The sequence below is a fragment of the Cyprinus carpio genome, chromosome B25, assembly GCF_018340385.1.
Source record: "Cyprinus carpio isolate SPL01 chromosome B25, ASM1834038v1, whole genome shotgun sequence".
Classification (NCBI taxonomy): domain Eukaryota; kingdom Metazoa; phylum Chordata; class Actinopteri; order Cypriniformes; family Cyprinidae; genus Cyprinus; species Cyprinus carpio.
Genome location: NC_056621.1, coordinates 12,220,201 through 12,231,315, shown reverse-complemented (window position 1 = coordinate 12,231,315; position 11,115 = coordinate 12,220,201). Strand labels below are relative to the sequence as shown.

The 11,115-nt window shown below is 34.4% G+C and overlaps 2 protein-coding genes and 1 long non-coding RNA gene across 5 annotated transcripts; 1 reads left to right on the top strand and 2 right to left on the bottom strand.

Annotated features, from left to right (window-relative positions):
- Window positions 1-804: 804 nt before the first annotated feature.
- On the top strand, window positions 805-2,306 carry LOC109059498. Its single transcript, XR_006158615.1, has 2 exons — window positions 805-1,550; window positions 1,778-2,306. It is a non-coding gene; the product is annotated as an uncharacterized LOC109059498 (long non-coding RNA).
- Window positions 2,041-6,186, bottom strand: LOC109059494 (uncharacterized protein C12orf29 homolog). Of its 2 annotated transcripts, XM_042753280.1 has the most exons (7): window positions 5,927-6,184; window positions 5,394-5,511; window positions 4,713-4,808; window positions 4,409-4,525; window positions 4,139-4,336; window positions 3,571-3,740; window positions 2,041-2,707 (listed from the first exon to the last, which is right to left on the bottom strand). In XM_042753280.1, exons 1-7 carry the CDS (start codon window positions 6,014-6,016, stop codon window positions 2,516-2,518), a joined length of 981 nt encoding a protein of 326 aa, XP_042609214.1. In that variant the 5' UTR covers window positions 6,017-6,184; the 3' UTR covers window positions 2,041-2,515. The 2 variants fall into 2 exon arrangements, with proteins under 2 accessions (XP_042609214.1, XP_042609213.1); XM_042753279.1 differs by having other exon boundaries at window positions 2,041-3,740; window positions 5,394-5,508; window positions 5,927-6,186.
- A 1,015-nt stretch (window positions 6,187-7,201) lies between these two features.
- Window positions 7,202-10,028, bottom strand: LOC109059495 (BLOC-1-related complex subunit 5-like). Of its 2 annotated transcripts, none has more exons than XM_042753213.1 (5): window positions 9,773-10,028; window positions 9,268-9,357; window positions 8,980-9,123; window positions 7,874-7,989; window positions 7,202-7,796 (listed from the first exon to the last, which is right to left on the bottom strand). In XM_042753213.1, the coding sequence occupies exons 2-5, from the start codon at window positions 9,323-9,325 to the stop codon at window positions 7,569-7,571; spliced, it is 546 nt and encodes a 181-aa protein (XP_042609147.1). In that variant the 5' UTR covers window positions 9,326-9,357; window positions 9,773-10,028; the 3' UTR covers window positions 7,202-7,568. The 2 variants fall into 2 exon arrangements, with proteins under 2 accessions (XP_042609147.1, XP_018932235.1); XM_019076690.2 differs by having other exon boundaries at window positions 7,874-8,031; window positions 9,773-10,026.
- Between the last annotated feature and the right edge of the window lie 1,087 nt (window positions 10,029-11,115).

The following is an 11,115-nucleotide window of genomic DNA, read 5'->3' as shown; positions in this document are numbered from 1 at the left end:
TAAACAAGCTACAGGTAGTCCAAAATGCAGTGGCTAGAGTCCTTACCAGGTCAAGAAAATATATCATATTACACCAATTTTACAGTCTCTGCACTGGCTACCTATTAAGTTCCGTATAAGTTACAAAATATTATTACTCACTTATAAGGCCCTTAATAGTTTAGCACCTGCGTACCTAACTAGTCTTCTACCACGCTACAACCCATCACGCTCCCTTAGGTCACAAAACGCTGGACTTTTGATAGTACCTAGGATAGCAAAGTCCACTAAAGGAGGTAGAGCTTTTTTGCATTTGGCTCCCAAACTCTGGAATAGCCTTCCTGATAATGTTCGGGGCTCAGACACACTTCATCTGTTTAAATCTAGATTAAAACACATCTCTTTGTCCAAGCATTCAAATAATGCATCTCATAATTTTGGACTGCAGTTATATCTGATCAAATGCGCATTATTATTCTTTAGTTTGAGTTGAACTAATTAATTTTACTTGATTGGAACAGCAGCTACGCTAATTATGTCTATTTGTTTCTCTGTTTTGCCACGGGATTTACATCCCATGGTAACTAGGATTTACACAAGCTCCAGTCTGGATCCAGAACACCTGAGAAGAGAACTCAGATGATGCTAACCCTGAAACAACATACAGAACTACCAAATTTTGCTATAAGTTTGATTGCATCATATAATAATTGTTGTTAATAGTGTTCTGTTTCTGTTTGAACATCGTCTGTTTGTTTACGTCTTTAATTGATTTTTTCCATACATTTCTGCCATATGCACATAAACTGACAGTCACCACTGATAACTACTACTAATTATTGTAGAAACTTAATTTTCTGTAAAGTTGCTTTGCAACGATTTGTATCATAAAAAGCGCTATACAAATAAACTTGAATTGAATTGAATTGAATTGAAAAGATGAAAGGTCTTGGGAGTGAAAGGCGAATGAGAAACAGCAGGCCACACAACACACGGTCAGCAAGTTAAAGGAACAAGTGAGACACTTCTTAAGCTATTTATTAAAATCCCCATATTCTTCCATTACTGTATACATTTTGAGCCAATTTTAGAACACTTACTGTTTTTATTTGTCATGCGTCTCCTAGCAACGAGGCACGTGTTTCTGCTTGAGTTTGTCATGTTCAGAATGACTTGAAAGTTTGGTAGTCTTTTTTATTTATCTGTAACCATTTATAATGTTGGCAAATGTGTTTTCAAATCTGTCCCAACGTAGTGCATTCCGGCCTTAACATGCTCTTTTTCTCAGAGATCTGATAACCTAATATGTATTAACAGGTGGAACTGCTTAAAAATATCCCTGTGGAAGCGACCACTGATGAAGGCCTTGTCAGAGAGTATCAGTCCCTGAGGTGAAGCGCGCAAATATACAGAGACTTCCAAGCATAAGAAATGACTTAAACTCATTCTTTGCCAAATATTTCCCAATTTGATTGGCCAATAAACAACTCGAGAAGGGAAAAGCTCAACTTCTTCGCCAGATCCAAAGGTAAGATGAGCAGTTTGGAACCAGCAAAGCAAGACCAGCGCAGGTAAGACCCACCATAGAATACAGTGATCTCCAGAAACAGTTTTTAGATCTCAATGTGATCTCTCACATTATTAATGATTTCATTTTAGAACAAAGTGAGAAAAACAGTTTTTAGATCTCAATATCACAACTCAAACTATCAAATAATTAATTATATAACAAAATAACAAAGATAAAAGTTTTTAGATCTCAATGTGATCTCTCACATTATTAATGATTTCATTTTAGAACAAAGTGAGAAAGATGAGCCGAGAGCTGGAAAACTTTTTTGAGGAACTTGAGGATCTAAAGTTCAACTACAATCTGGAGGTGAAGAAAAACATCATCCTGGAGGAACAGCTGAAGAAGCTGGCGCTTCCCATAGATGTGTCTATCAGCTAACACACATCAGATGGTTTTTCAGGTTATTCGATTTTATTGTTACTGCTCAGTTAGAGCCAAATGTGTGCAAATGTTGCTTCGCTTTATATTCAAGTACAATGTTTCACAAGTAGGTTCAAATTTTTTATTTATTTTTTGTAAAATATTACAGCCTTTTCATATAAAGTTTACAATATTTGTGATTTATGGTCTTACTAGCATAAGCTGGAACTGAAGGGATTTAACTTTTACGTTTAATCTATAAATCACTGCCTCATTTTTGAAACTCATTACATGTAATAAATGACGATCACTGTCAGTTTGTTCCATTTATTTATATACATATTGCTGAACCATCCTCTGAAATGTATTTAAACAGAAAAAAAAAAGAATAAAAGAAAAAAAAAAAAAACTCACTCTCTGAAAGAAAAAGTGCCAAATATAAAGCAAATCACAGCATTCTCACACATCACATATCAAAGTGCATAAATGAGCAAAGTGTCAGTGGGAATTTGCAATAAGCTGTTTTGACCAGTATTACATGTTGGCAAAGATTCTTCACTCTGGCTAAAACCAGATTTCACAGGAATGTCTGGTAGTTTCATTTTATGGGATCGGTTCAAATGGAATGTCCCGAATGCAGCTGAAGAGTTTTCCGTTTATGCTGGAAAACGATTTGAACAAGTCCTTCTCAGAAGCATCTGGATCAGGCGTTTCATCCACGTGGACGACCACAGGTCTGGTGTTCAGGAAGGTGTCACCGACAGGCCATTTCAAACCGAGATGATGCCGGTGTATCTGGAGAACAAGAGTTAAAGTGCTTTGATCTGAAGATGTGGAATGTGGATAACAGCAGCAGAAGAGTGACGGTTTTATGTATGAACCTAGGGCTGGACGAAATGGCCAAAATTTATATCACAATAAATCTCTTCATTTCGGTCGAAACGATATAATTCTGATATAAACAATATTTTAACAGCCTCAGAAAAGCTGCCAAGAACACCAACAAGGGATGTATGTACCTACAAATAGACCATAGAAGTCTATGAAACCTCGTCCTATTAAACTATATAATATTTTACAAATAAAAATGGTACAGATAAATTAATGTTCACTTTATATTTATATTAAGCCTTCATACAAACAAGAAATGTGAAATCACTGTCAAATAAACAATAAACAATTAATATCTTTAACTTTAAACTATAACATAGGCTGATTATTCTTATAGACTGAATCAAAAGTACTTCAGCCAGGATAAAAAATATGAAAATTGCTCAGAGTTTCTGTGAAAAACAGAATTAGTGAGCAATAACAAAACTTTGCTGGAGATGGGTTTCTTGAAAATGCAAACTGCCAGCAGGAGGTGTTTTTGGAGCGGCAGAAACAGCGCTTCCCCCGGTTACTGCTGTACACAATGAACCCTGCTTCATCAGATCAAATGAAAATGCCATCGAAACTTTTCTGACGACACTCGGTTCCCTTCAAGGATACATTTATATAAAACACCCTTGCCTCGTTTTGATTTTGAAACGTGCAGTGCTCATGTTTATTCAACGAAATATGAGATATGTTTAAAAATCATATCACCGTTATTGAAAAAAATTGCAATATATATTGATATTAAATTATTGACCAGCCCTATATGAAACCTTATTTACCTTGATCAGTGTCCCATCATCACAGTGCCAAACGATTCCCTCCACTCGCCCCTCTTGGCATTCCTGAAACCAGGAATACAGCTGCTGGAATTCCACTGGAGGAGGGTTCCGGATGCGCAGGACCCCATGGGGCACCAGGACATGGACTGGATGCTTCTTACTTCCCAAACCTACAGAATCACACAGTCAGCCACGTCCTAAACCAACAGAACTTTCTTAACAGTTAAACTAGCATTCAAAAGAGTAAATGAGAGTAAAAGCTTTAAATATGTTACAAATTATTTCTATTTCAAATAAATTCACTACTCAAAAAATCACTAAAAAAAAAGTCATTGTTTCATTAGAATGATTTCTGAAGGATCATGTGACACTGAACACTGGAGTAATGATCCTATAAATTCAGCTTTGGCATAACAGGAATAAATTACATTTTAAAATATATTCAAGTAGAAAACTTTATTTTAAATTGTAATAATATTTCACCCCATTTTTTTTTAAATGCATATTTAAGTCAATAAATGCAGCCTTGGTGAGCAAGAGACTTAAAAAAAAATATATATATATTCACCATATGGGTTTCCATTAACGTTGGTTCCAATAAGCTCAAGGGTTTGCTCCATGAGGTCTGCCAGAGGAACGCTGACGATTTCAAGCAATCCTTCATCCTCTCTGTGTGTCTTCAGGACGAGGGCAACACCAGCATCATAGTTGACCACAGAGGCGTGCCAGCAGTACTGCTTGTTGGTATGATCCACCGGAACCCAACCTTCATGACAGATATATCCAAGCCATTATTTTCACTCAGTACAGGTGTTACACTCACAAGACTCTAACTCACCTGGTGTGTGTCCATGTTCGTCCGGCACTGGATGGCCGTTCTCATGCTGGACTCTGTGAGCAGCGATCCAGGATTCTGGCACTTCACGGAAATCTTCGTCTACGTTCCACACAAATCCTGTTATTTAGCAGAGAATAAAACAATATCTGGTGTTTACAACTTTTATTTTCATTCACTGCTTTGTGACGGTTTCTTGTTAGCCCATGAAATAACATGTTAGAATGTTCATTTATGTAACTTCAATCATATGAAAATAATAATGAAAAAGAAAAATCTAAATTAAAAAGCATGTGGACAAAAATACCTTTACAGGTCTTCTGCGAATACTGATATTTTTTGAATCTCTTGTCTGCCTGCTTGGTGGGTTTCCGATCCAAGCGAGCCCAGAGATACGGTTCCCCTAAAAAAAATAATAATAATAAATAATAATATTAATAAAAACCCTCATTTTGGATATGGAAATCACTATTCAATCTCTCTCTCGATATATATATATATATATATATAAATACATTTATATTATTATATTAACCATTTATATAAATTTACACACCTATACATTGATATTATTATTATTATATACTACACATTTATAAATGCTGTTCTTTCAAACCTTATATTCATAAAAGATTTCTTTAGAAAGTTCACAAAAATATTTTGCAGCAATTGTTTTTCATAATACATTAATAATAATAATAATAATAATAATAATAATAATAATAATTGAGTATAAAATCGGCATATTAGAATGCTTTCTGAAGGACCATGTGACAGCTTAGCCATCAAAGGAATAAATTACATATTTTAAATATTAAGTAAATTTTATATTTAACAATACTACTCTTTTTAGTGTATTTTTGACCAAATGCCTAGGTAAGCGTAAGAAAATTTTTTCAAAAAATGTAATCAACCCACAACCTTTTAAAAGATGTCTTTTTATCCGACATTACAAACCACTTGGCCTCACGTTATGACGCATTTCTACCTCTGTATGTGGTGACATAGCAGCACGTCCCATCAATCTTCTCGGTTGCTGCTGCACAGTGAACATCTGATTCAAGAGCAGCAGGGTTCACACTCTCAGTGGCCACCACCTGAAACTGCTGCAGGATCAAAACGAGAATGAGTAAAATATTCTAATAATTAATCCAACCTCACATATGTGCAATTCATGATGAATTTACCTGTGCATTTTTATTATTATTATTTTTATTTTTAGTATTAGTAAAGTATTTAGTATTAGTATTTAGTATTATACAGCACTTTCACATCAGCCCCTGTTGCTATTAAATGTGCTTTTTAAATGAACTTGGACTGAATATGCATACTGGCTTTGGGACAGTCAATGCACTAAATAAAATAATAATAAAAAGATTAATTAAAAAAAATGACGTGTTGTATTGACACATATTGTAATGCATTATCTCGTATTGCAATCGGACTGCATTTATAATGTAACAGGGTTTTGGTCATGAGAACAATATGTACAGAAAAATGCGGATGGTTTATTTCACCCACCTGACAGTCGCGTTTTCTGGATGGTTCGTTTCTCACTTCCGTCAGGAACACACATGGGATCTTCTGCTGCACTGAACCCAGACGCCGCATTCTCGCTGCTCCTAAACAGCTTTATCACGGGGTGTGTTGCTTTACTAATTGAATACGGACTGATGAGCTCAACACATTTTTTAGATCAGCCATTCACAAGCGCCGAATGCTGTTTTGTCCAGATTTCCTCTCATTCTGTAGTCTGTTATGTTCAGGTGATCTTTGTCGCCATCTATTGGAACGGAGAGTGAACTGTGACCTTTTTTATAGTAAGCAGGTTTAAATGTGCTTCTATCTCGGAGCAAAAAAAAAAAAAAAAAATTAAGTGATTGCTACTTTATTTTTATTTTAAACTTTATTATATTTTTGAAAGTGTATTTCAAAATGTTTTACATATAAATAAATTAATGTTATAACTTTAATGGAGCGTGTCGCCTCACGGGGGCGCCATGTTGAGATCAAATGACTCTCAGTAATCATAGAATCAATAAAAAGTAGCTTAAAATGTACTCACTTTCAGGCCACCCAAGATGTATATGAGTTTGTTTCTTCATCTGAACAGATTTGGAGAAATTCTTTCGATAAATTACTCATTCTCATGTCGTTTCAAACCAGACCTTTTCCTGCATGTAAACCACGCATGGGCTGTGTGCCTCGTTTACATACATAGGAAAGCACGAATTGTTGAATAAAGTCTTTAGTTCTGTTTTCTTTGCACACAAAAAGTATTAGATTCATAAAATTACGGTAGAACCACTGATGTCACATGGACCATTTTAACAATGTCCTTACTACATTTCTGTGCCTTGATCGTGGTAGTACCCTTGATGTCTATGCAGGGCCAGAAAGCTCTCGTAACAACATGAGGGTGAGTAATGACAGATTTTTCATTTTTGGGTGAACTATCCTTTTAAGGTTAGATTTGTTTCTTACAAACACGCAGTTTGTTGCTTGATGGACTGGAGTCGTGTGGATCATTATGTTGTTTTTTATCAGCTGTTTGGACTGTCATTATGACGGCACCCATTCATTGCAGAGGCACCATTGGTGAGTAAGTAATACTAAATTTCTCCAAATCTGTTCCGATGAAGAAACAAAATCATCCAGATTTTGAATGTTCTGAGTAAATTCGAATCAAAATTAAATTTTTGTGTGAACTATTTCTTTAAGATAATCATCACTGACTTGCGAATAGAGCATTTCTACCATACTATTCTTCTATAAATCTCATGAAAACAGACAGTGTATGTATAAACGATTTAATGCCAACAACTTTAATGACACCAGTCTACAGAAAGCATCGTAAGTGCAAAAGCTTCATTAAATATCATTTTCAATTTCAGATGCAGAATCATGTTGTCGTGCCCTTTAAAACCACTCAGTTAAGTCTTTTAAGTAAATATATACACATGCATACACCATTTCGGTGTTATAGTTTTTCATTTTGTAACATGTTACTTGTTTAATGCCAGATAACACCTGATCCAGGCACACAAAAAGCCTTTCAGAGTACAAAGTGAAAGTACCTTAGGTAACAACCAGACATGACCCGCGGTAGGTCTCTATAAAGCGTCAGTTAGTACTATGAACATTTAACAATTGTTGTCAGACTCTATTTGATTTCTCCGTCAGGTTTCATGCTGAAGGGCTCGAGGCGCTCGCTCTCCGGCAGCAGATTGTTGAGACGCTCCATCAGCGGTATCGTCTGGTCGATGCCCATCTGAATGCGTCTCAGAATCATCGACATCTCATTGACCTTCTGGATCTGCTCGGCGTACTTGGCGTAACGCTTTTGCCTTTCCTGCATGATGCTGAATAACGCCTCCACAGACAGATCCATCTGACAAAAAAAAACAGGTCAGCATTCACAGCTTGCTTGCCGAAACAGTAAAATTCAATAGAAATGATGGCGAATACCTCTTTGATCCTCTTGACCAGAGCGTTCTGGTCAAAGGCAACAGCTTCTGCACACTGGTGTAGATGATCCTGATATCGGACACACAGCTGCAGCACCTGTGCCGAATCCAGCTTTTCTAAACAGATAGTGCATGGAGAGGTTTGTCCACTGAGCACACCTGAGAGAATGACACCGACAATAAGCTCAAATTGTGATTTATATCATTATGAACTACGGCTGGATATTGACACAGGTTTCACAAAACGATTCCAATCTATGCATTTGTTTTCTATTCTAATAGACTGCAAAAAGAAATAGAAGGCTTAAAACATTTCTTATCCTATGACTCCATCTAGTGGACAACCTTGGTATTACAGCATTCATCTTTCAGCAGAATGTCCGAGTGTTTTCATTTTCTGTTGGACACTGCAGCTTTATAAATTTACGAAACTAAGCATGTTTACCCAGAATGACTTGTTCTTCATATGTAAAACAATTTGGATAGTTGTCAGGGAAACAATCTCTCAACTAATGCTGTAAACTATACAGGAAACCCTCTCAGTTGGTATATTACTATAATATTGAAGGTTAAAATTAATAACAGAGGCCAACTTTGATTGCTATTTGTAGTTATAATCAACAGTTGTATGCAAATGTTTAAACTGCAGCTTTTCCATCAACTTTATATAGGTAATTGCAACTTTTTAATCTTACAATTCTGACCTGTTTTCCTCTGAATTTCTTGTTTATATCCTGCCATTGTGATTCTGAGAAAAATTAAATAAAAAAGTTAGAATGTGACAGGTGTCTGAAATTTGGGAAATAACAGAAATAGAATTGCTAGATATAAACTCGTGAAAAATTTCACAATTCCAGGAAAAAAGTCACAATTACGAGAAATAAACTGAGAGGGAACAGTCAGAATTGTAAAATGAAAAGGCATTATGTTTTTATTCTGTGGTGGAAGTAAGCTTCCATATGTTTCTACTCCAATTCATTATCAAATATACATCTTTAAACAATGGCTGATTGTTTGAACTTTGTGATAAAATTGACAGAATGTAAAAGCTGTAACTTTGTTTTATATCAAAAGTTGTTGTTTTTTTGCATTTAAGCTGCTGCTTACCTTTCAGAAGAGGCTGAAAGGTGGGAATTTCATGTAGTTTTATTACATCTGGATCATTGTGGATATTCCGTAAGGACTGAGTTCCTTGGGCAACAACTACTATGTCATCCATTTTGGCTCTATGCTTGGCTGGAGAGGGTACAACTGAAACAACAAAACAGAACTAAACAACAGGTAATGGTGGAATATTTACAACATAAGAATGCCGTTTCATATCCATGTAACGTATTTCACATCAAGCATAAACACAGCGTGAGCAAGTAAAAATCGCGTTATTGTTATAATTACCTGAAGCGCTGAAGTCTGAATGTTTATGTTCAGCATCTCCGCTCTGTTCAGCGCCCATGGTGCACTCAGTCTGTGCAGTCAACACAAACACTGAACCAAAAAAAAAAAAAATTATATATATATTAATATTTCTACATTTGTGAGATGAAAAGTCATAATTACTTTGTTGTTGTTTTTATTCTATGGTGGAAGTAAGCTTCCATATGTTTTCACTCCAATTAATTATCAAAATATATATCTTTAAACAATGGCTGCCATGAAAATATGTTTTCATGAAAGATTTACTCAAACTCATTAAAAAATGAAGACATCACTAACAGGTTAAGTAAAAATATAATGAATATGTAGTGTTAGTATTTTATTATATATAATAATATTTATACATTTTGTATAAAATACTAAATTTTACAACAACGATTATACATCTAATACATTAGTACGATACAAATGTGTTTCTTGAAATGTGATTTAATACATATGCACGCCTACATAATGCTGGACTTACCGTAATGTTGTTATTTTCAGCTGTTTAACTGAGGCGTTTTCATTCGTCTGACTGTTTAGTTGAATGAACGGCTTGCTAATGGTTTACATTGTAACCTAAAGACACTGTGAGATGTTAAACCACAGTACTGGTTGCAGATAACGTCTACCACTATATTTGTTAGCAAATAAGGTTACAATCACAAGCGGAACAAAACAAACAAACAAAAAAAAAACATCCGGACTGATCACTTGAGGCGCGTGCTGATGACGTCACGGGTTTGTTTACATGTGACCACCCAGGCCACATGTATGAGATTTTCTCGTAGCCTTGATAGCTTTTAATTTACAACTAAAAGAAAAGTACACTTTATATTTCAAGAGAGACTGAAAATCAATTAAGAAAAATAGTAATATAAGATGAATTAAATCTAATCACTTTTAAAGGTTGATTTTACAAACGCAACTTTTACATACTTTATACCTACTGTATAAGATAAGATGGCACATATTTTATTGTACTTAAATCCAGTCATGATCAAATTTGCAAAGCTTACACAGTTGCAAAAATTATATTTAAACTATACACAAAGTATATACCTACATATTGTGTACATTGTATATAGTGGAGTATATTTCTATTGAACTTACAGAGAAAAAAAACAAGAAAAAACACAGTCTGGCAATTTAGACAATAAATTTAAAATTACCTGATCCTTTATATATGCTTATTATTATGTTTGAATTAGTAATATATAATTTATTATAATTAATATAGAAAAAAGTGCATCATATATATATATATATATATATATATATATATATATATATATATATATATATATACATATTATATATATATATATATATATATATATATATATATATATATAAATGTATGAAATGTTTATCTTACCATTTACCATTTTTGTCTTCGTACATTAGTTAATTTTAAAATATTCCTGTGGTGTGACACGATGCATGAACAATGCATTTAAAGGAACCAGCTAAATGTTAAGGAGTACCTAAGGTTTTGGGTAGTGGTTTTCAAACATTTCTTCCTCTCTTTCAAAAACAATCTCAAAATGTATAGCAACACAAAAATTTAATAGTAATTAATTAATGTGTATATTTCTTTTCAAACAGCCACCGTATGTATATATATATATATATATATATATAAAGAAAACAATGTTCTTCAATTCCTCTCCTTTTGTGGTTTTTACTGTGTATTTTTCCAGTTGGATATTGTCCCTTCTTTGTTTTTATCAGGATAGGTTATAAACACAATTGTTAACATAATTCCTTAAAACTCGGCATCCCTCTCAAAGAAAACAAAAGCTCTACAGGTTAAGCTAATGATTT